This window comes from Chionomys nivalis, chromosome 3 (assembly GCF_950005125.1).
Source record: "Chionomys nivalis chromosome 3, mChiNiv1.1, whole genome shotgun sequence".
NCBI lineage: Eukaryota > Metazoa > Chordata > Mammalia > Rodentia > Cricetidae > Chionomys > Chionomys nivalis.
Genome location: NC_080088.1, coordinates 93,002,729 through 93,027,534, shown reverse-complemented (window position 1 = coordinate 93,027,534; position 24,806 = coordinate 93,002,729). Strand labels below are relative to the sequence as shown.

General features: G+C 49.4%; 1 protein-coding gene across 1 annotated transcript in view; it reads right to left on the bottom strand.

The window, feature by feature from the left end:
- The window catches only part of Mad1l1 (mitotic arrest deficient 1 like 1), a 315,139-nt gene that overhangs the window by 284,436 nt on the left and 5,897 nt on the right, over window positions 1-24,806 (bottom strand). The window contains exons 2-9 of the mRNA XM_057764608.1: window positions 24,133-24,292; window positions 21,009-21,149; window positions 18,015-18,194; window positions 11,639-11,763; window positions 10,935-11,016; window positions 7,791-7,921; window positions 7,560-7,674; window positions 3,729-3,790 (exon numbers count right to left, since the gene is read on the bottom strand). Of these exons, the coding sequence (XP_057620591.1) occupies window positions 3,729-3,790; window positions 7,560-7,674; window positions 7,791-7,921; window positions 10,935-11,016; window positions 11,639-11,763; window positions 18,015-18,194; window positions 21,009-21,149; window positions 24,133-24,282 (986 nt within the window). The 5' untranslated portion in view covers window positions 24,283-24,292. The remainder of the gene's footprint in view (window positions 1-3,728; window positions 3,791-7,559; window positions 7,675-7,790; window positions 7,922-10,934; window positions 11,017-11,638; window positions 11,764-18,014; window positions 18,195-21,008; window positions 21,150-24,132; window positions 24,293-24,806) is intronic.

Here is a 24,806-nt window from a genome sequence, read left to right as displayed (position 1 = left end):
GATGCACATCTGGACATGACTGTGAAGGTATGTGTTTCCAGGGAGTTTTAAGGCAACCTGAACGCAGGTGGCACTTTTCAATGAGCTGGGGTGGGTAAGAAGGAGAAAACAAGCTGAGTACCCCCAATCATCTCTCTGCTTCCTGCCTGTAGACACAGTGTGACCACCCAGCTGCCTCACACTCCTGCCACCGTGCCTTCCCCACCTTCATGAACTTCACACTCAAACAGGAACAAAAGTCAACCCATTCTGAAGTTGTTCTTTGCAGGATTTCGTGGCACCAACTAGGAAGCAATGACTACATTAGGACTAAGCACCTCAGGACGGCCAGAGCTGTGTCCTCACAGGACCTGCACCACACACCAGCAGCACTCAGACCCGAGGGAACAGAGGACTCTCAGAGACAATGGTCACAGATGGGCAAACAAGGCACAGGCTAAAGCAACAACTTCCCTGCCCATAAGCAGGCAGTGTTGGACCCAGACCCCTTGGTTAACAAGATCCCTGACACTAGTGAGGAAGTCCCTGTGGGAGGCCAGTAAGCCTCAGGATGGGCTGCCAAGGGTGTTCACAGGCCTCCATGAAGAAAGCTGATCATCAAGAGGGCAGTGCCACCTACTGGTAGCTGCGCCTCAGAACCCACAGAACCACAGGTCAGACACGCAGCAAAATGCTCCAGGCATGCAGGCAGGAGTGCCTGCCTGCTCTGAAAGCCTGGTTAGGTCTCCAGCCAGAGAGCGGATCTTTAAATTGCCACACAGACATGTATGTGTATATATGTGTGCTTGTGCATGCATGTGTGTCTGTGAATAGGTGCAAACAAGTATGAATATGTGAACAAGAAAACGTATGAGTTCTCCCGAGGAATCTCAGCCCTGGCATGACCCCCAACGCCCCCCTCCAGTCCTTACATTACTTCTGCTCCTGCCCTGCATCAGGTCTAATCTCCACGCTCCCAGACTTCACTCAGTCACTCTCCCAGCCTTGCACAAAACAAAATTCCAAAGGCTATCCAAAACCTGCACACAAATAAAAAAGGGAAAGCATTGGGGCCAAAGAGACAGCCCAGCTGTTTTTTTTTTTTTTTTTTTTTTTTTTTTTTTTTTTTTTTTTTTTTTTTTTTTTCAAGACAGGGTTTCTCTGAAGTTTTTGGTGCCTGTCCTGGAACTAGCTCTTGTAGACCAGGCTGGCCTCGAACTCACAGAGATCTGTCTGCCTCTGCCTCCCGAGTGCTGGGATTAAAGATGTGTGCCACAACCACCCGGCGACAGCCCAGCTGTTAAGAGCACTCACTACTGTTGTGTCTCAGGTTCAGTTTCTAGAACCTATATGACAGCTTACAACCACCTGTAACTCCAGTTCCAGGGCATCCAACACCCTCTTCTGGCCTCCACAGGCCCTGCACACTGTGATGCACATGAACTCACACATTCATGCCCACACAATAAATAAATGAATGAATGAATGAGGTCTTAAAAAAAAAAAAAAGGGTAGAAAGTCAAAATCCTCATCATACCAGAGAATCCAGAATCTCAATTTTCTGCAAACTCTAAGGTATTTTTCACTTTTAAATTTTTAGTTTCTTTCTTTTTGACTTTTCAAAACAGGGTTTCTCACTGTAGATTTGGTATCTGTTCTGAAACTAGTTCTTGTAGACCAGGCTGGCCTCAAACAAACAGAGATGATTCGCCTGCCTCTCGAGTGCTGGGATTAAAGGTGTGCACCACCAGCACCCAGCTAGTTTCTATTTCTATTGCATATGTAAAACATATGTTATCAGTATTCAAATGCTATGACCATGTATGGTGGTCAGAGGGCAACACTGTGGGGTTAGTCCTCTCCTTCCACCTTTGCCTAGGTTCAAGAAATTTTCCAGTTCATCCACACTGAACCATCTCAGCCCCTACTCCCTTTTTAAAGAATTACTAGGAAATGAACCCAGAGTTTCATACATTCTAAGTACACACTCAAGCATATACCCTCAATACTCAAACCCAGGTTACTGTGATGAGGAGGCATGTTTAGTGCAGCTGGTGTGCATCCCATACCATCATGAACATGTGTAGCTCCAGGGATAGAATACAAGTCACCCAGGGTCTGCACTTGACCCGAGTCTCTACCCAAATCGCTGCCAGACAGCCTCAGCAGCCCAGGGCATAACAGCTAAAAGGAGAATGTGGACAGATAAGCGAGAGCCCTCCCCCTCCCAAAAAGACCAGGTACCAGGTGAGACACTTCCTAAGGACATGATCCTGCTGCACCTCACAGGTACAGCTGGGAGAAGTTATGCACTCCTCCTCCCTTAAGAGAAGTCCAGGACAGTGCAGCTCCCAGGAAGGGTCTCCCACCTTCTTCCATGAGAACATGGACCACCATAAGTACCCACTCCTTCCTCTTGCCTAGCACAGGCAGCCAGACAGTACCCAAGGACACACTTTCCCTGACACCAGCTGAGCTCTTGACAGGGTGGATAGTTAGGGAAATAGACCCAAAAGGCTCACAGAACAGCCAGACACTGCAACCTGGCCAATGTGGTCTCTGCTCCTCCAGAAAGGGCAATGGCTCCACAGGCCCAATTGACATTAAGTATCACATGGCAGTCACCAGGCACGTAGGCGCACCAGCATGCCTGTGTTCCAACAGGGCTGGTCCAACTGGGCATAAGGGGCCTCTGATCTCCGTCACAGGAAAGAAATCACGGAGGTGTCTTGTCTGGGCAGAGCAGCCTCAGGAGTAGGAGGGACCCTTGCCGGCAGCTAACGAACCCAGAGGCCAGGAGAAAGCATGCAGCACTGGGCCTGCTGGGCTAGCCTCTGAAACAAGGCTTCTGCAGATGGCTGGAAAGGAAATGAAGAGACGCTGTCAAGTGACAGAACGGAAGGCAGTGCTGCCATTGGAAGGTGATGACTCCAGAGCCAGCAGGGGACAGTGAGATTATAAGACAGCTGAGCTCAGGCAGTCCCCATCTGGCCTCATTTCTCAGAGCAGCAGGAAAGACAGCCAGCAAGCCGGAAGTATTAGAACAAGGGCTGCTTGGATCCCACAGGGCTGTGCCCAAGCTCCAACAGCTCATCACCCCAACCATCTCAACCATCAGTACCCAACTTCCCTGGGACCTGGAAAGACATGGCCACCAGGAAGAGAGACATCCAGGCCAAGACTCAGGAGCTCACAGCTGGTGGTGGCAACTGAAGGGCACCCCAAAACTGAACCACAAATGAGGCAGGTCAGCAGTGAATGGCACCCCAGAACAGAGCGGTGTACAGATGGGACAGCAACAGGGAACACTTTGCCCTTGCTATGTGTTGGAAAACAGTGCCCAGCAGCTCTGGCCTCTGGTCCACTCAGCCTCTCTCCACCCATATCTGACACAGATCAGTCACATGGGATGCTTCAGGGGTCCCAGCAGGACACGAATCTTCCAGTATGATGGGGTTTGAACTCAGTTCACCCCCAAAGGTTATCATCACCTAAAAGTGGTTGTTTCCTTATATACACAGAGCCCTGGAAACATTCAGGCCAGTGCAATGCTGCCGCAGATTCTCAACAGTCCACAATGAGGCTCGGCCTCCCTTCCATACAAAGCACCCATTAAGCCTAAACAAGAGCTCCTCACCACAGCACACAAAGGAGCCTGCCTGCCCTATCCTCTGAGGACTCTGAGCCAGGAAGCAGAGACAGCACTGGAAGTCAGCAACCCGGGGCAGAGATAGCGGCAACACACCCACCTGAGATTCAAGCCCATGGTCTGGTCCAGTGTCTCCCAGCTCTGCAGTTTTGCAAGCAGCTTCTAGAAAGACAATTATAGTCATCAGCGTCTCTTGCCCAGCAACTGTCATGTGAAAGCTAACAAGGACAAAGGAATTGGAGTCCCCCATCCTATCTTGAGATCAGAGGTGGTTGTGCGACTTTAACAGATGTACGTACATGATTTGCCTAGGCCTTGCTCCTTTCTGCCAGGCCAGGCACATTCCTGGCATTGTAAGGGTGCTGCAGTCCTGCAGAAACCTGGGCTGAGTGCAAACTCAGTCCTTACTCAAAAGGACAGATCTCTCTTGACCTTCCAGGGGCCTCTCTCAGAATGCTAAGCCCTAGGCAGATGAACTCCACTCTAGAGCCAAGTTTTCCCCAATTCTATGGCAGGCCAGGACCAAGGATGACTTAGATGGATCTATCCAGCCATGATGGGAGACAGGACCAACTACACCTGTGTGCCTGTTCTATACCAGTTTGAACCCCACAAAACAAAGTCACTCAAGATGGCCAGCAAGATGGTGAAAGACTCACCAGCATGCCTGGTGAATTGAGTTTGATCCCCAGATGCACAGGGTAGGAGAAAACCTACTCTCTCTACTGCCCTGGAGCATCTATACAATGTGGCACATACATACACTCACTCGCTCTTTCTCATATACATACTTATATACACACACAAGCATACATACACACATACGCTTTGACACACTCACTCACTTTTTCACATACACACACACACACACACACAAACACCCATACACTATGGCATGAGCATTCACTTTCTCACATACATACACACACACATACACACACACTCATACACTGTGGCATGTGTGTTCATTTTCTCACATACATACATACACAAACACACATACTCTGTGGCATGTGCGTTCACTTTCTCACATACATGCACACATTACATACACACATATATACATGCATACACATACACTATGGCATGTGCATTCACTCACTATTTCTCACATATATATACAAATACATACACAAACCTAAACTAAAAACTTTTTTTTTTTTTTTTGGTTTTTTGAGACAGGGTTTCTCTGCGATTTTGGAGCCTGTCCTGGGACTAGCTCTTGTAGACCAGGCTGGTCTCAAACTCACAGAGATCCGCCTGCCTCTGCCTCCCAAGTGCTGGGATTAAAGGCGTGCGCCACCACCGCCCGGCTTCTAAACTAAAAACTTTAAAAGGGTGGGACAGGTGCTCAGCTACTAACTTTCCTATGGCCATTTCCTACGTGTTTCCCTGCCATGCCCTGACTTCTTTCTATAAGACAGATAAGGCATGGACTGACTCAGGGTCAACAGCCAACCCACGTTCATGTACAACTTCAAGCTAAGCAGTGTGATTCTACACCATAAACCTCAAAAAATGTCAAAGACAAAACATTAGATCTAGGTGTAATATAAATTGCATTGGTAAATGTCATGTGTTGTTGGCACTTGTTGAAAGTGGGCTCAGGGACCAAGGTGGCCTTCCTTGCTTCCTTGTCTAGGACAAGCTGGTGTAATAGAATATTAGTTAAATATGTGTTACATTTGTTAATGCTGTGGAATATTTGTTTAATGATGTAAAGATGTGTTGAATTCTTTTATGTTGCATTTGTTTAGAGTTGTGTTACAATGACTGTCTAAAACACCTGATTGGTCTAATAAAGAGCTGAATGGCCAATACCAAGGCAGGAGAGAGAAATAGGCGGGGCTGGCATGAAGAGAGAATAAACAGGAAGAGAAGAGAGAGGAAGATGCCGGGAGCTAGCCACCCAGCCACATATCCAGACACAAAACAAGAAGAAAAGATATACAGAAATTTTAAAAAAAAGTGAAAGCCCAGAGGCAAAAGGTAAGTGGGATTAAGTTAAGAAAAGCTGGAGCCGGGCGATGGTGGCGCACGCCTTTAATCCCAGCACTAGGGAGGCAGAGGCAGGCGGATCTCTGTGAGTTCGAGACCAGCCTGGTCTACAAGAGCTAGTTCCAGGACAGGCTCCAAAACCACAGAGAAACCCTGTCTCGAAAAAACCAAAAAAAAAAAAAAAAAAAAAAGAAAAGCTGGATAGAAATAAGTCAAGCTAAGGCCGGGCATTCAGAAGTAAGAATAAGTCTCCATGTGATTATTTAGGAGCTTGGTGGTGGGCCCCTCAAAGAGCAAAGAGTAAAGAAAATTCAACTACAGGCTGGACCCTCTAGTCCTGCAACAAGGAAGAAGAGAACTACAAGCTGCTATGGCATTAAAAACACTTTGGCGCTGGGTCATGGTGGTGCACACCTTTAATCCCAGCACTTAGCAGGCAGAGGCAGTTGGATCTCTGAGTTTGAGGCCAGTCTGGTCTACAAAGAGAGTTCCAAGACAACCAGAGCTATACAGAGAGAAACCTTGTCTCAGGAAAAAAAACAAAAACAAAAACAAAACTTGGCCCTTGAGAATAGCTAAAATAGGAACCATCCAGCAAAGGTAACTATTGCTTATTCATGATATAAAAGTGCCTGTGGTGAGAATATGAAGCCGGAAGCACCCAAAACTTTCCACTGGGAACCCCAGCAGGACTTCCAAGTCATCCCTGTGGGATGCTGTAAGCACCCAATCAGATGCTTTATGCTCCGTACTGTGTGCTGCTTCTCTGTATCAGCTACTTGCTGTGTTTTTCTTTTACTTTCGCTTGCTGTATACTTAATAAACTCACTCATTCAAAACCAAAAGAAAGGCTCTCTGGACAAAATGCCAGGGGAAAGGACAAAAAGAGCTCCAGGTCTTTTGCCTCCAAAAGAGGCCTGTGTGGGATAGCATGAATAGACAGGAGCTGCAGCACCAGCTGGTCACAGACAACTCTGTAGTATACCAGGCCCTCAGGTGCCTTGGATTTCCACAAGAAGACAGAGATGAAACTGGGGAGATGGCTCAGTCAAGCAAACAGCTTACCACATAAGCATGAAAGCTGAGTTTAATCTGCAAGACTCATCCAACCAAAGTTGGGCATAGAAGCAGACACCTAAAATCCAATGCAAGAGGAGAACAAACAGGCAGAGACCTGGAGCTCACTGTTCATTCGGCCTAGCTGAATTAGTAAGCTCCAGGTTCAGTAAGAGACTCTGTCTCAAAACATAAGGTAGAGGGGTCAAGAGAGGCCTCTGAGGCTCTAAAACAATGAACAGAAACTGCGACTGCTATTGGTTGCCCACCAGAATTCCATGGTGAGACATTGTTGCTAAAGACAGCACACACTGTGGAGACCAGAGAAGTCACACTAGAACTGAGCTGGATGCTTCCTCTCTACTAGCTAGTCCTTGGGGTGCCGCAAGGGCCTGTGCAGGCTGCTAGGGAAGAACTGTTATCAACAGCCTTATCCAGCCTTAGAGCATCTGCACACAATAATAAGCAACCAAGCAAAATGAGCCTAAGGGTGCAACCATGGCAGGTATGTTACCAGGGTAACCAACTGCTTTCTGATTAGATTTGATGCTCATTCCAGAAGAGGGGACTCCCAGCTGGTAGGTGGGGATGTCATGGACCCTAGTACAGAAACAACAGCTATTGTACATAAAGGGTCTGTCAAGTTGCCTTCTAAAGAGCTGCATTTATGCCCATAGAATATACCGCTGTCAGCTGTAATGGAAGAAGCTTCTATCTGCAACAGACAGCAGTGACTGCAGTCTCAGCTGACTGCACTACCCACGACACCACCACAGCGACACCATAGCTGACCAGCTACTGTGCTTGACGGAGATGCCCAGGGTGCTCCAGACAGGCCAGAGGCTAGCCCTGGAGACATGGCTCACCCACTACTCACCTCCTTCTCCAACTCCAGGTCAACCAGAGCTTCCTGCATTTTCTCCTGACGGCTCAGCTTCCTCTGCAGACCTTCCAGCTCTTCGGTGAGCAGCCCGTTGGTCTCCTTCATCTCCCTGTGGGGCCAGAACAGTCATGCCAACAGCCACACATGTTGGGGATGAACCCAAGGGACAGTGAGCCCAGGCAGCCAACTCCCAGCTAGGGCAGCAGGCAGCGCACGGGCCCTCACCTCAGATGAGTGTTCTCCTCACGCAGCCTCTTCAGCTCACGCTCTATCTTGGGCAGACGCAGCAGCTCAGACTTCATGCTCTTCACCACGGCTGCGTCTTGCTCTTGCAGGCACAGCTTCTGCTCCAGGTCCTGTGAGAGGCAAAGAGGAAAAAGGAGAGTGAGCAGCCAGGAAGCATGGCAAACAGAGCCTCGGTAAAACAAAGAGGCTAACCTGAAGGACACGCAGGCTTCCAGCTACAGAATGAATGACCTAGAGCAGGCAGAGGGCCTGGGACATTGAGATCATGAGGATCGCTTCAAGGAAGAGAACATGGAGATGCCAGGAGCTAGGGAGCTAACTTAGCCAGTAAGTACTTGCCACGCAGGAAGCATGAGGCCCTAACTCCGCTCAACCCACACAGTTTAAAAAAAAAAAAAAAAAAAAAAAGCCGGGCGGTGGTGGCGCACGCCTTTAATCCCAGCACTTGGGAGGCAGAGGCAGGTGGATCTCTGTGAGTTCGAGACCAGCCTGGTCTACAAGAGCTAGTTCCAGGACAGGCTCCAAAGCCACAGAGAAACCCTGTCTCGAAAAACCAAAAAAAAAAAAAAAAAAAAAAAAAAAAAAAAAAAAAGGCAGGTATGGTAACATAGGCCTTTAATTCTAGCACCTGGGAGGCAGAGGCAGGAGGATCTCTGTGAGTTCAAGGCCAACCTGGTCTACAAAAAGATTTCCAGGACTGCTAGGGCTACATAGAAAGATTTGACTAAAAAATAAATAAATAAAAATTTTTAGGGGCTGGAGAGATGGCTCAGTGGTTAAGAGCACTGGCTGCTCTTCCAGAAGTCCTGAGTTCAATTCCAGCAACCACATGGTGGCGCACAACCATCTGTAATGAGATCTGGCGCCCTCCTCTGACATGTGGGCATACATGGAGGCAGAATATTGTATATATAATAAATAAAATCAAAAAAACTTTTAAACTGAAATTTGAAAAAAAAAAAAGCTGGGAAAAGTGGTACGCAATTGTAATTCTAAGCAGAGAGAGGCCAATGGAGAGTCTCAGTCCAGTGAGAGACCCTGTCTCCCGCCACAAAAAAAAAACGGGGTGGGTGAGGAACAACATCCTGAGGAACAACACTGTCCTCAGCACCCATGTCAAGTTCACGACTGTAACTCCAGGCCCAGGGAAGGCATCATCTCTGGCCTCCCTGTGACAGCTGCATGCATGTACCCTCACACTCACATCCCCACACAGAGATAGATACAAAAATATACCTAATTTCTAACTAATAAATCTTTTTCTCATCAAAGCCTTGGGAGCCACAGAGGTCTTCTACCTTGTCCTGAGCATCTAGGAAGCCTTGCAGGCCTAGGCTGCTATGCTGCTCAAGGGCGCCCTCATCATCACCTCTAGAGCAGCCCTGGACTCCACCTCAGGGCCAGCACACGCACCACTGTCCTTCTGCCTGTGCCTATCCACATTCCCTCCAGATGTGGGGCCCTCTGGTCCCCAACAGCAGGCGCCTAAGCGCACAGCACACCTCTGCCTGTGGCTGACTTCTGCTGTACCAGTGGTAAACCTGCAACAGTTGCTTTTGTTCCCTCTGTGTGACGGACCTTCCGACACTGCACCTGTCACCCTGGCCTTCCACAAGGTAGCACTGGCATCTAGTGAAAGTCACTGAATAGGCTGTACATAAACCAGAATCAAATCAACTGAACAAATCTTCATGGAGCCCAGCTCCATCCAAGTGGTGGGAAGAGAGTGACAGCGAGGACCAACTGGTCAACCTCTATAAACAAGGAAATAATGAGAGGTGGGCCAAGGACTACAGAAGGAACAAGAACCAGGAAGAAGGTAACTAAGAAGGCAGGGAGTGGGGTCTAGAGAGAAGGCTCAGCAATTAAGAGCACTTGCTCCTCTGCCAGAGAACCCAAATTCAGTTCCCAGGACCCAGACACAACTGCCCCTAGCTCCAACTCCAGATCTCTTCTGGTCTCTGCAGATAACACAAACCCACGTATATAGAGAAATAAAAATAAATATTTAAGCAAATAAATAAAAAAAGAGACAAGAGAGCCAGGTTAAAAAAAAAAAAAGTAACTAGAGATGCTGGAGAGATGGCTCAGTAGTTAAGAGCACAGGCTCCTCTTCCAGAAGTCATGAGTTCAATTCCCAGCAACCACATGATGGTTGACAACCACCTGTAATGAGATCTGGTGCCCTCTTCTGGCATGCAGGAATATATGCAGACAGAACACAGTATACATAATAAATAAATCTTTAAAAAAAAAAAAAAGGTAGCCAGAGGCATAAGGAGCAAAGCCCACCCTCTAGGAGCAAAGCCCACCTTCTACTTTGGAGCTGCCCATCCCCACCTCCACACACACACACACACACACACACACACACACACAACAGAGGCAGCAGGGAGACAATTGATACAGCCCTCCTTCCTGGCACTGGATAATACCCTAAAGGCAACAGGAAGCCATGGAAGAAGCTCAAGGCACCAGCTCTCCAGCGACACCCTCTAGAGTAGTGGTTCTCAGCCTTCCTCATGCAGTTCCTCATGTTGAGGTGACCCCCAACCACAATATTACTTTTGTTGTTACTTCATAACTGTAATCTTTCTACTATTATGAATCATAATATAAATATCTGTGCTTCCTGATGGTTTAGGTAATGCTGTGCCAGGGTCACTCACAACCCACAGGTTGAGAAGTCCTGCACTGGAGTAAAGGAACCTGACCTTAAATCAGACAGCCCTGGCTTAGCCCTAGCTCAGCCATGCTTCGGCGTGAAAAAACTTCTTGTAGTACAAGCTGGTCTCAAACTTGTGATCTTCCCCTCTCAGCCTCTCTGGAGTCACAGCTGTGTCCTGGCCCCACCTCTCAAAGCCTCAACTGCACAGTCCTCTGTGTTACCTCTTCCCATGGGTTTCTGGTGGGCCTTCATCACTAGGTACCAGCTTCCTTGATCGCTCACTGTGGCCTCCCTTGCCTGTGTCAGCACAGGACCTGGCATCCACAAAATAATCAGCCTGCACCCTCACGTGCCGCTGAGCACGCCTCCATTCAGGAAGGTCTGTGATTGACAGGAAGGCTGGCCCTACCCCTGCTCAGTATAGGAAGCTGCCCAGGCAGACAGGAAACGCCTACCTTAATCTTCTGTTCCTGGTCAGTTTTCTCTTCTTGACTGACCTGAAGTTCCTGAATCTTCTGATTTGCCTCCTGACATTTCCTGTGAAAGAAAGGGAAAGTAGATGCAAGGCCAGTCCATAATGTCCCTCAGCCTGAGCCCCAGGATGAATGCAAACACACAAACCTTATGCAGGGAGACCCCAAGTCCTGGGCCAGCCTCTGCACAGGCTCTAAGACTGGGACAGTGATGAGGTTACAAGGGAGCCCAGGCTAGCTGTGGCACTACCGAGTTGTCTGTCCACCACTCAGTCCATGGTGTCAGCCAGCCGTGGTGCTGCTGCAGGCATCAGAGATCACCCGGGCCTGCCCATACTAGGGGAGATCATTCCTCAGGAAACACCTGCCTAGGGTGAGGGCCAGACCTGCAGGGCAGGATCCAAAGCCTCCTGACTACCACCTACTAACCACCATATATCCGTGTCCACTGTGACCTATAACTGTTTGCCCAGGCACAGCAACCCATGCCCTCAAAACCTAACTTAGCTTGGCCTTCCTCTGGAAGCCAGCTCCAAGAAGGCACTTCACCCAGGAAGAAAAGAACTAAGTCATTACTCCCTTATTCTGAGGCTCACTTCCCAAGTCCAGAGGCCTCACTGTGTGCCCCTTGTGTGGTCTGTGACATGGTTGTCTTGGGGACTGACACAGGCTAGCCATGCTCTCACCGCTGCTGCAGGTCCAGCTGCTCCTTCAGTTCCTCCTTCTCAGACTCCAGGCGCTTCACCTGCACCTTCTGGTCCATCGCACTTAACTGCATCTCAGAGACACGCCCCTTCAAGGAACTAATCCTCTGCAAGTGGAGAAAACTGGCTGCTCACTGGGGTCCTGTCTGCATGCAGACTAAGTACCCAAGCATTGCTTTCACACACAGACGGAGGAGAAAGGAAGGGCAGGGCACCTCCCATGTGCTCCCCAGGGCAGAACAGAGCCCACTCTCCTGGAGCACACAGTGAATAGACAACCCTCTCACAAGCATCCCAGCCAAAGGCCTGCTTGTGCTGTTCATCACTGACACAGATGTGGGTCACAGCCAGGTCCTGTAGGAAAGCTGGTCGTAGCCACATCTGACCCTCTGATGTCCATTAGCATCCATACAGAGTACCAACCACATCCAGCGCCCTGAACAATGAGTGTCAACCTCAGCCTTCTCCACACCTCAGACCTCTGTCACACTCTAAGCCTCCTTAACGCCTACATGCCAACATTCCAACAGAAGGCAACACAGGATGGGAAGACCACAAGGTCCTGGCCAAGATACAGGCTGTCATCAGAACTTTGTTTCAACAGAGTGCAGGAGTACAGGCCTGGTGTGCCAGCTACTCAGGAACCTGAGGAAAATGAATTAAAAGTTTAAGCCTCTGACCAGGCAGGGTTGGTACACACCTTTAATCCCAGCACTCTGGAGGTAGAGGCAGGTGGATCTCAGTGAGTTTGAGGCCAGCCTAGTCTACAAAGGAAGTTCCAGGACAGTAAGGGCTACATAGCAAAACTCTTTCTTAAAAAATTAAAAGAAAGAGAAAGAGAGAAGATGAAGCCCCTTGAGGCGTACAGAATAGGCTCAAAGCCAATCTGGGCACCTTAACAAGAACCTATCTCAAAGTAAAAAGTAAAGAGAGGGTAAAGCAGAGTGGCACACATTTTAATCCTAGCACTTAGTAGGCAGAATCAGGCAAACTCTGTGAGTCCAAGGCCAGCCAAGGCTATATAGTAAGACCTTGTCTTAAAAAAATGGATGGGGGAGGGGAGTGGGGGGAGGGGGCAATATGTGGGAGGAGGGGAGGGAAATGGGAAACGGGGAGCAGTTGGAAATTTTAATTAAAAAAGAATAAAAAAATAAATAAATAAATAAATAAAAATTAAAGTTAAAAAGAAAAAATTAAAGTTGGCTTGAAGAAATGGCTCTGAGTTAAGAGCACTGGCTGATCTTCCAGAGGTCCTGAGTTCAACAACCACATGGTGGCTCACAATCATCTGTAATGAGATCTGGAGCCCTCTTCTGGTGTGCAGGCAGAACACAATATACATAGTATATAAATAAATACTTTTTAAAAGATATAGCTCAATAAAAAATTTAAAAAGATTTATAAAAAAATTAAAGTTGGAAATAGAGAAATAGCTCAGTGGTTAAGAACACATATTACTCTTTTAGAGGACAGTTTCCAGTATCCATATCAGCTGACACAACAGCCTATAATACCAGCTGCAGAGAATCTAATACCTCTGGCTTCCAGACTCCATGGGCACATACCTACATATGTGCACATGCAAACACATAAATGTTGATAAAAATAATTTTCTTAATCTCAAAAAAAAAAAAAGAGAAAGAGGGCAGAGATGTAGTACAATGGTAGAACAACTAACTGAAATCTCCTACAGGGGGTGGGGGTGGGGGAATATAGGGAGTGCAGCTCGGTGGTGAGCACCTACCTAGAATCCCCCAGTGAGGGGCTGGAGTGTGGCTCAGTGGTAGAGCACCTGCCTAGAATCCCCCAGTGAGGGGTTGGGGTGTGGCTCAGTGGTAGGGCCCCTGCCTAGAATCCCCCAGTGAGAAGCTGATATGTGGTCCAGAGGGAGCACATGCCTAGAATCCCTACCATAAAAGCCCCTCAGGATGAAGCAAGCAACCTGGGTTAATGAAGCTAATAGAGACCCATAGTACTCAGAAAAAGTACAGTCTCAGAGCAAAGCCAGTAGGCCCTGACCAGCAGACTCACGGATGGACAGAAAGTACATGTGACAACATTGAATGTCCACCCAAAGAAACCTGCAGGAACCTCCACCCTTGCTCCACCCATACCTCCCCAGCAGATCTCCCCAGCTGCTTTCCTAGAAAGAGCAAGTTGGCCTAGTCACTCAGAGAAATCAGCCCACTTAGAACTGCTACATGAATTAACATTTGGAAACAGTGGCCTGAAGCCAACTGTGGAGAAATCTCACCAGAGTGGGCCCAAAAAAGACCATTAAGTGATGTTGGATGGCCCTACATTGGAGTCCAAACTGTGCGCGCGCTCTCGCTCTCTCTCTCGCTCTCTCTCTCGCTCTCTCTCTCTCTCTCTCTCTCTCTCTATATATATATATATATATATATTCATTCTCCCCAAGCAATAACTGCATATATACACGCATATATATTTATTTATTTATTTATTTATTTATCTATTTATCTCTAAGTAGCGCCCTCTAGAACAGTCCACAAGATTTGTTTCCCTGTAGCTGACAGGCCATTAGGATGTACCAGTGTTATATCCATGTCCTGTGGGAGGCTGGCTAGGGGAACCCCACATCACAACAGCCTGCACGTTATCACAACACACAGACTATGACAGTATTAAGAACATGTCCAGAAACAGTGTGATGGCACACGCCTGTATTACTAGCTGGGGAGAGGTGGAGGTGGGGGATTAGAAGTCAAGGTTATTCTCCCCAGGCAACAGCTGCTATCTTCTTGACTTCAGTTGCTTCTGCTTGCAAAAGCTCATCACACTGGGCTTGCTGATTGCAGACAGTGTGTCACAGAAGGGATGTGGAGGGCCACTGCGGCCATCTGAAGTATCCAGCCACTGCGGCCATCTGAAGTATCCAGCCACTGCGGCCATTCTTCTCACACACTCAATTCTGTACTGATTTGCATGTGGCCTGGGGCGTTGGGGAGGGGCTAGAATACAGAGGCTGGGAAGGATTAAAGGAAGAAGGAGCCATCTACACAGTTGTGGGGAAACCATCATCCATACTGGGTGCAGACTTCACAATTTCCTGTCAGGAGCCTGTCACCCATGCTCTACGGAAGCATAAATTCACTGGTTCCCCAAGAGTAACTTCATTATCTTTGGCTACATAGCTAGTTTGAGTCCAACCAGAAATACATAAACCCTTGTCTAAAAAAGAAAAAAAAAAAAAAAAAAAAACACCCAAAACCAGGGCTGATGGCTGATGTGGCAGCTCAGTAAGGGAAAGCTTGCCACTCAGAAAAGACTCTCATAAGAAAGGAGAGAAGCCAACTCCAGAGATGACTTCTGACCCCCAGAGATGCACCCATACACATGTCACACTAGTAAGAATAAAGTTCAGCCGGGCGGTGGTGGTCACGCCTTTAATCCCAGCACTTGGGAGGCAGAGGCAGGCGCATCTCTGTGAGTTTGAGGCCAGTCTGATCTACAGAGCAAGCTCCAGGACAGTCTCCAGAAGCTACAAAGAAACCCTGTCTCGAAAAACAAAAAAAAACAAAAAAAAAGAAAGTTCAAAAAATTAAAACAAAAAAGAACATGTTCAAACCAGACAACAGTGCCCACATCTTTAATACTAGCACTTAAGAGCCTGAGGCTGGAGGCAGGCAAGTTTGAGTCTGGGCTATATAGTGAGACCCTGTCTCAAAAATAAACAAGCAAAATTCAGGGGGCTGGACATTTGACTCATGGGTTAAATGCACTGCCCACTTTTCCAGAAGACCAGGGTTCATTTCCCAGCACCCACAGTGGCCTGCAACTGCCTATAACTCCAGGACACCTGATGGCCTCTTCTGGCCTCTGCATACAGTGTACTCTGATATAAGCAAGCAAAACACTCATACATATAAAATAAAATCTTTTTTATCAGGAAACTAGAGATGATCCCGTTAGGAGGGGGCTTGCTGCACACACGAGGCTGAGTTCTGATCCCCAGCACTCGTGTAGTGTTAGGTGTGCTTGCGAGTTTTATGTCAGCTTCACAAAAGGAACAGTCATTCCAGAGGAGAAAGCATCAACTCAGAAAACATTTCCGCCAGACTGACCGGTGAGCAAGCCTACAGAGCTTCTTACTGATTGATGATTGATATGGGATGACCCAGCTCACTTGGGGTGGTGCCGCCCCACAAGGGTGGTCCTGGCTGGGTGCTGTAAGGCAGACTGAGTAAGCCACAAGGAAGAAGCCAGTAGGCAGAGTTCCTCCATGGCCTCTGCTTCAGACCCTGCCTCCACTTCCCGTCTTGAGTTCTTGCCCTGCCTTCTCTGCATGAGGGACTGGCTGCAGGCTGAAAAGCACTCTTGCCTCCCCAAGTTGGTTTTGGTCATGGTGTGCTGTCACAGTGACAGAAACCCTAACTACAACACTAGGTGTGGGACCACACACCCGCAGTCCCAGTGCGAAGGAGGCAGACAGAGACAATCAGGCCAGGAGACAGTTCCGGGTCTACTAAGAGACCCCGTGTTACAAAATAAGGTCGATAGTGACCGACAAAGAACCTCAATTGCAACCTCACGGCCTTCACATGTGCACAAGGTGTGTGCACCTACATACAACATCGTCTCACAGTGAGTGCCGCCTTTCAGAGGTCTCTCTGACTCAGTGACACGCACAAGGTATTGAGTGCTACGACAGGGACAGCCTGCCCTAACGAAGGACAAATATCACGGGGGAGGTGATAAATCAGGGCACGCGACTGAACACTGCAGTGGAGGGCTTGTGACTCTGGGCTGTGGGCCTGGAAAGACTTCCCGGAGGAGGGACCGCTGACCCTCTTCTACTCTTCGCTGAGGTGTGCAAGGGCCTCCTCTACCACGGAGGGGCCAAGGACCCGGGCCAGGTCTCTGTGAAACAAGAGCCCACTCGTCTGGAAACAGATCACGGCTCCTCTCCTGCCAAGACTTGCTTCGGAAGACAGATGCGCCAACAACCTTAACATGCTCCCTGGCACTGCAGAGGCAAAAATAACCCGCAGCCCGCTCCGAGGATCTATCAAGTGGAGAAGGTGCGGGCACAGAATACCAATGACGCCAGGCGGCTGGCCCCTGGAGCTCTCAGCTGTTCCCTTCTGGCACCTGTGATCTTGAACACAGGGACGGGAGGCGGGGGGGGGGGGGGTTGACAACTCCCTCCATACCCACACTCAGGCAACCTCCAAAACAGACCAGCAGTGGCTTCACTGGACTGCGCCGCACCTGCACCCTGGTTCAAAGGCAATCTCTGATGCTAACAGAACTCGCTCCTAATCAAAGACATGCAAATTCACAGGCACCTACTTACAACGTCTGGGGAAAAAGGAAACAGAACTTTCAGAACATTCCCTCCCTATCCATGACAGACAACACCAATACTTCACAGTTGCTGTTAACACAGCCCAGCAAGTAGCGGCAGCAGCCAGAGAGTTTCGCAGAGGGTAGTTTGCCCAAACAAAGCAACGTTTGGGAAGCCAATGGGTTCACACAGGAAGCCATGTACTGCACAGATAGGAGAACACAAAAACAGTGGACTGGCCAACTCTTGCATTCACATTATAAAGAGCAAATTCAGAAATGTAAGGCAGCTCATCCCAGGATTAGAGATTGGGGCAGGAGGATTGTTTCAAGTTTGAAGTCAGCCTGGGTTACAAAGTGAGGCCTTGCCCTGTAGAATAGAAAAATTGGTGTTTGTACTGTGATTACAACCCCCCAAACGCAGTCACTCATGATGTGTGTATTTAAAACAAAGGTCATGTGGAGAAACAGCTCAGTCAGTGACGTGTTTATCACGTAAGCACAAGGGCCTGAACTCGGAATCCCAGTACCAGGGAGACAGAGACAAGTACCTAGTTCCTATAGTTCTCTGGCCTGCCAGTCTAGCCTAATTGGTGAGTCTCAGGTCAGAGGGAAATCCTGTCCCAAAATACAGTGTCAAATGGAAGGGATGCTGGAGAGATGGCTCAGCGATTAAAGTGCCTGGGCTGCCATGGAGAGGGTGCTCACAACTGCTTTTTCACTCCGGTTCCAGAGGATCTGATGCCCTCTTCTGGTCTTCATGGGCACCTGCACTAATGTGCAGATACCTATATGCTTATGTATAATTAAAAAGAAACCTTTGAAATAAAAACAAGGTGAACAGCACCTGAGGAAGAACAGCCAAGGCTGGTCTCTGGCCTCCACAGACATACACACATACATGTGCCCACCCACATGTGTACCTGTTCACACAAAAACAGATAAAAAAATGAAGATGTCTTGCTGTCACCACGGTACTCATTCTTTTTGTCTTAGAAAACAACCACCTGTACCAGGGCGAGTCTCGGTCTCAGGCACGGCCTTCGCTCACCTCCCTGGCTGCAGCTAGGTCATCCTCCAGTTCCCGAAGCTGCTGGTTAGTAGCATCCAGGTTCTGCTTGCACAGCCTGTGGCACTCCAGCTGCTCCCGCATCTTCTCTTCCGCCGCAGCCTCACGCTCCTGGAATTGTCGAATGCGTGCCAGGAGCTCCTGGTTACGATCTACCTCACGCTGTGGAGAAAGAAGAGTTTGGTCAGGGAGTGTGATACACAGAGGAGCTAGGCAGGCCTATCAGTCACAAAAGGACAGAAACAGGACAAGACGAGAGACCTGGATGCCAGGGCTCCCGGTGCGGCAGCATGGTGCCTCCCACTCTGAGAGGCAATTGGCATGGACCGCACACACTCGTCACACCATCTGCTCACCGCCACCCTCCTTGCAAGAGGAGATAAAGCATAGAAAATCTACAATTCAGACTTGACCTTGGAATGAAGCGGAGCTTCTGCAGCGCCAGCAGATCTTGTCTGGCCATGCTCAGACTGTCATTAAAATGCGTTGAAACTCTCCACGGAGAAGATGACTACAGCAAGGAAGGGACACGGATGGCGGCCTGCAGGCAGGGCCACTACTGCCCCAAGTATCCATCACACACATCTTCGGGGCCACCACACTAATCTCCAGGGGAGTTCTGTGGCCCAGAGAGGTGGGGACAATACTGAGGTTCAGTCACACACACTGTGACTACCATCACAGAGACATGAGGCTTATGTTAGCCTTGGGCCTCTCCAGCTGAGCCTGGGGACAGATGCTAAGAATGGTCACTCTGCCCTCAGCAGAAGCCACCCACCCAAGCTCCTACTCAGAGCCACCAAGAACTTCAGCAGGCAGTCCTACTCAATGAAGGAAGACGTCACTTGTGTCGAAAACAGAGCTCCAGCCCCTAACCAAGAAAGACTCAACACACCACACACACACACACACACACACAGAGTGCTGCAGCCCCTAGGGGGAGAAGGAAGGCTGAACCACACCTTGAAGGGATCCAAGGGGACAGTAACTAATCTTACAGCCTCAGTAGGAAGACCCTTCTGCAAGTCCCGGAGGCCTACTCTATGAGGCTCTGTGACTGAGGGAGGGGAGGGAAGGAAGGAGAGGAGGGAGAGATGGATCACAGCACCACCAGAGTCAGGAGCATTCCACTGGCACGGCCAGCCCAATACAGACAGGCCCTCGGACCTTCAGTCTCACTCCCTGGTAACTATTTTGGGAGGGGCCCCTGACTTGTCTTATCTGTCCACCATCAAATGAGCAGTCCCAGAAAAGTCACTGTAGATGTCAAGACTCCAACGGACAGTCTGACAACTCCAAGACCTCACCCCTTAGAGTGTTTCTGAGCAGGACAGAAGAACAGGCCTCTGAGAAGGCAGCTAGGAGCCAGAAGGGCCAGGACCTCCCTTTGCCACCACTGCTGCCCTCTGTCCCCCAGGAGGGGCCTTCCAGACCCAGTCGCCAGTCCTCACTAATGTCCCCATGCCCATGAGACCTCACGAACACTGCACACCAGAGACCTATGGCAGTAGGCAGGCTCTGCCCTTGAGAGATATGCCCAAGAGGCATGACCAGGCCACCAGCACAGGACATAGTCCAGGTAGGACAGATCTTCCTGTTATGCTTAATCTTGGTTGTCAACTTTGCAAGACTTAGAACGGTCTAGAAGACACACCTTCAGGAATATATGAAGATGCTCCTTCAGAGGCTGACCTAAGGAAGGAGAAGCCACCCTGAAACGGGCAGTCTGATCCAAGTCTGGGGATCAGACTGAATACAAAGGAGAACACCGAGCACCACCATCCACCTTTCTGTTTCTTGACTGGGTGTGACGTGACCAGCAGCCTCCTGCCCCTGCTGCCACGCCTTCCCATCATGGTGGACTGTGCACCCTTCAACTGTGAAGCAAAATAAACCCTCCCTTCCTTAAGCTGTTTTTGTCTGGTATTCTGTCATAGCAGCAAGGAAAGTAACCAACATAGGACCCTAACAAGGGTACTTCAGTCTTAACTGCCAAGCCAGGACAGCACACCACAGACAGCACTCTGTATGCCAGACTTAAACTCACCCAACTAGCACCACCCCAGGGAAGATGCCAGCCATTCTCACAAGGGAAAAAACAAAAACAAAAAAACTGTGATGGGCACATCAGACAAGGACAGGGCAGATGGCCTTCACAGGGAAGGGAGGACCACACGGACTCTGAGTTCTGATGCCTGACCTGAGTCACGGTGGCACTTCCATTCCGACCAGAGTTCTAGATCATCCCAGCAAAGCTGGTAATAAAACTGAAGCAGGGGAGTATGGCCCGGTCAGGAGTGCTTGCTTTGCAAGCCTGAGGACCTCAGTTCCATCCCCAGAACCCACTTAAAAAGTCAAGAGTATATGGGGACACACTTTTAGTCTTAGCTGTAGGGAGGCAGAAAAAGGAGGATCCCTGAGGCCCACTGGCCTATGAGAAAATCTATCTCAAAGGAGATGGGTGGTATTCCTAAGGATGACACTAAGGTCACCTTATTGCCTTTGCATGCATGTGCACCCACACCCACACATACACAAATAGTCAATTACAGTTACCTGCACTGCACATGCCCCAAGTCACAGGGCTACACTTCCCCACAGGCCCACCCCCATGCCAGGGCACTTTCATGAAGCTCTGGTAAGACACAACATAGACCCCAAGACTCCCTGAAAGCCTGCAACCTCTTGAGCCTATCACCCTATCCTACCCCTACCCCTGCACCCACTATTTCTTCCAGATCTGCACTGCAATTCTTCTGGAGAAAAGAGGAAACAGAGGCCAGTCAGGGACAGGTCTGCCCACAATACAGGGTCACCAAGCAACAGCCACCCCAACAGACCCCTCTAAGATCATACCCACATCAAGTCGCCCTTCCCCAACCTGCTAGCATCAGGTGGCCCTGCCAGCTGGGTCCCAGTTTGGCACAGCCTGACAAGTGCATGGAGCCCTCTGCCCCTGGGACTGGCTGGACCCACCTCGTAGTTCCTGGCACTGGTGTTGGCAGCTCGCTCCAGCTCCACTCGAGCCCTCTTGTGGCTCAGCTCCATCTGCATCTTCTCCCGCTCCACTTGGATGAGGTAGGACTTTGAGCGGATCTGCTGTGCTCTTTCCTCCAGCTGAGCAGTTGATACCAAAGAGAGAAAAGAAGCCTCAGTAGTCACGTCAAACAAGCAGGTGGCAACCTGCAAAGCCAGCACTGAGGACAAGTAGGCTGAGGCAAGAGTACAGGTACATAGCAAGATCCTGCATCAGAAATTAACAAAGGAAGGAGGGAGGGAGGAAGGAGGGGAAGGGGGAGGGGAGGGCAGGGCAGGGCAGGGCTGAACTCTGCATACTGCCTCAGCAAAGCACTGTCCTAAGTCTGAGTTTCTATTTGGAAATGAGTGGGAGGCAGCAAGAAAGACTAAAAAGGAAAGGGCCTTGGGTCAGTTCAACAGCTTTTGTTATGAGCTGTCAACTGAAAGGATCTATCGCAACCTGGAAGATGGGCCTCTGGGCATGTCCGCAGAGGAGTATCTAGAACTGAAGAGGGAAGACCTGCCCACTGTGGGTGGCACCACTCCCTGGGGTCCTGGACCGGGTAAGAGGAGAAAAGGCTGAGCAGCAGCTAGCGTTCACCTCTGTCTGCTTCCTGGTGTGGGGTGATGTGACTGCTGCTTCAAGCTCCTGCTGCCTTGACTCCCCACCCTTCAGCTTCAACAAAATCAAACCTTTCTTCCTTAAGCTGCTTTTGTCAAGGCATTTTATCAGAGCAACAGGAAAAATAACTAAGACATCAACTGCATGAGCCTGAGGACCTGAGTTCAGATCCTCAGCACCCACATAAAAGAAAAAAGTCATAGGCTGGGCATGGTGGCGCACGCCTTTAATCTCGGCACCTGGGAGACAGAGACAGGCAGACCTCTGTGAGTCCCAGCACAGCTCTATAAGAGAGACCCTGTCTCTAAAAACAAACCAAAGAAATAAAGCAAAAGCAAGGTGCAGTTGTGAGCATCTGTAACCCAGCACTAGAAAGGCGGAGGCAGAAGATTCCCCAGGGCTCACCAGCCACGCCAGCCCCGTCAAACCAGCAAGCTCCAGGTGCAGTGAGAGGCCCCATCTCAAAAGAATAAAGTAGACAGCAGTTGAGGAAGACATCCAGCCTCAACCCCTAGCCTCCGTATACACGTATACATGTGTGTCCACACGAAGAGCAGGAAGAGGAAGACAGATGGATTTCAAAGTGACACTGTGTGAGCTTGTCTGCAGAGAGAGGATACATTTGTTTTTCTACAGCTAACAAGATACCACAAGCATGGCACCTATATCAGTGTGAGTCGACTGTTCTGGAGCTAGGCATCTGGACCCCAGGGGCTCAATCATCATCTCCATGGCTAAATTCTAGCCAGTCAGGAGTTGTGCTATCTGGAGCTCAAGATCCTCTGGAGAGTTCACAGAGTGAGTACAGAGGTCCACCGTCCTGCTGAGTTGTCAACCTGGAATGATGCTGTCCCTGGAACCTGCCCATATCCCTCCCCCCTGTGATCTTCTCTCTCTCCTACTTTGATTTTGAGATTTAGACCCAGACCCTGCACCCAACCTCACCCCTCTCCCTCTCTCCCTCCCTCCCTCCCCCTTTCCCTCCCTCTCTCTCTCTCTCCCTCTCTCTCTCCAGTACTGAGGATGGAGCCCTGAACACCTGTCTCACACATATTAGGCAAGCACTACCACTGAGCCACCCCAGCCTGCTGTAGCTATACCAAGTTGCCAAGGCTAGCCCACAACCTGGAATCCTCCAGAGTAGCTCTGGAGCAACTGGGGTTATGGGAGTCGAGTTCAAGGCTGTGCCACTCTCAGCTGACTGGCTGCTAGCTTTTTACCAAGTCTTATGCAGTGCAGAAAGAGCTGGTTTCAAACTTGTTCTGTAGTCATGGCCTTGGACTTCTAATATCCTGTCTCTGCCCCCTGCATAGACGGGTGACAGGCATGCACCACCACACCATGATTAACTCTGGGTTTTCATTTTTTTGAGGCAGGGTTTCACCCTGTAGTCCTGGCAGGCCTGGGACTTGCTGGGATCCTCCTTCCTCGATTCCCAAGTTGTAGGATTACAGGCTGTATCTCCAATCTGAGAAGTTTGCAGTGAGTCCATCCCAGGGACTCCCCTGATCACCACAGGCTGGAGACCTTAAACACATCTGCACAGCCACAGCACCTGGCTAATGCCTGGATAACCAGAAGACAGACAGGGAGTGTCTAACCAGGAGCCCAGAATTGGGAAACCAAAGAAGCTGAACCGCCAGAGGGGTGATTAAGTCAGGTCTCCAAGAGACCCAGAGGAAGTGCCATGCACTGTCATGAAGTCACTGTCTTCATGGGGGCCTACTTCACAGAACCTGGGGTGACCCACTTACTGAACCAACACTACATTTAGACACACTCTTGAGGTACTCATACACACTTTAACTCAGAACCTCAAACTAGGGCAGTGGCTCTCCACAGAGGGCAAAGCGGCCCCTAGGGAACATTTGGTACAGTATAGAGACATTCCAATTGCCACAAAGGGTTAGAGGTGTGTGCACAACTGACACCTAGTGGGTAGAAGCCAGGGATTATGCTATGTATTGCACACACCAAGGAACTATCCAAACTGGCAGCAAAAGTCACCCTCTGTGATACATGCCTTTATTCCCAGTACTTGGGGAGCAAAGACAAACAGATCTCAGTGTGTTCAAAGCCAGCCTGGTCTGCATAGTGAGTTCCAGGACAGCTAGGACTACACAGTGAGACCCTGTCTCAAAAATTAAATAATATATATATTAAATAATTAATAATCACCCAGTAGAAGATGACTCAATAGAAAAAGGACACATCTCCCAAGTGTGAGAACCTGGGTTCAGTCCTCTGAACCCACATCAAAAGCACCTACCCAGGAGTGACCAAGGTAGCCTCTACCTAGCATGGCTCAGGACAGATTCTGGTCTCCAGCTACGGCTCAAGGTGATAAATGCCTAGAAGTATCTGTAGCCTAGCTCATGCCAACCCACCCACCACCCAAAGCTTGAGCTGGCCCCACCAGGCCAGATGTACGCTCAAAGCCCCACGAAGCAGGCCACTCACCTGCATGTTCCTCTCATACTGCAGCTGCAGGGACCCTGGGGCAGAGGTGGACATGTCCAGGCCTGAACCTCCCTCCACTCGCTGAGAAATGAAGCTGTTCAGAGACCTCAAGGTGGACAGGACTGTGGTGTTCTCCCCCAGGTCTTCCATGGTCACACTCCTTCCAGGAGACAAAGCAAAAGTCAGAGCCAGCCTTCCTATAATGCCGTCTGTTAGCACAGCCCACTCCCCTAGGACCATTGTAGAGTCAACCACCATGTTTTCAACATTAACCTGGAGCCAATACTGTCAACACTGCGGAGAGAAAATGAGGCACAAAAGCAATGCCACACAGTATGTCTGGGTCAGCAGGTAGAGGCCAGAGGATCAGCTACATGAGCAGGAGGCTAGCTTGAGCAACACAAGACTCTGCTTTGAAGAAAGAAAGGGGAAAAAAAGAACCAGGTATGGTGGCATAGTCATTAATCCCAACACTCACTCAGACAGAAGCAGGCAGATCTCTGAGTTCAAGGCCAGCCTGATATACACAGCAAGTTCCAGCTCTGTTAGGTCTGCATAGAGAGAGAGACCCTATCTCCAAAAAAGGGGGGGAGGTGGTAAAAGAGGGCTCAGTGTTTAAGAATGTTTACTGCTCTTGCAGAGGACCCAAGTTCAGCTCCCAGCACCCACATCAG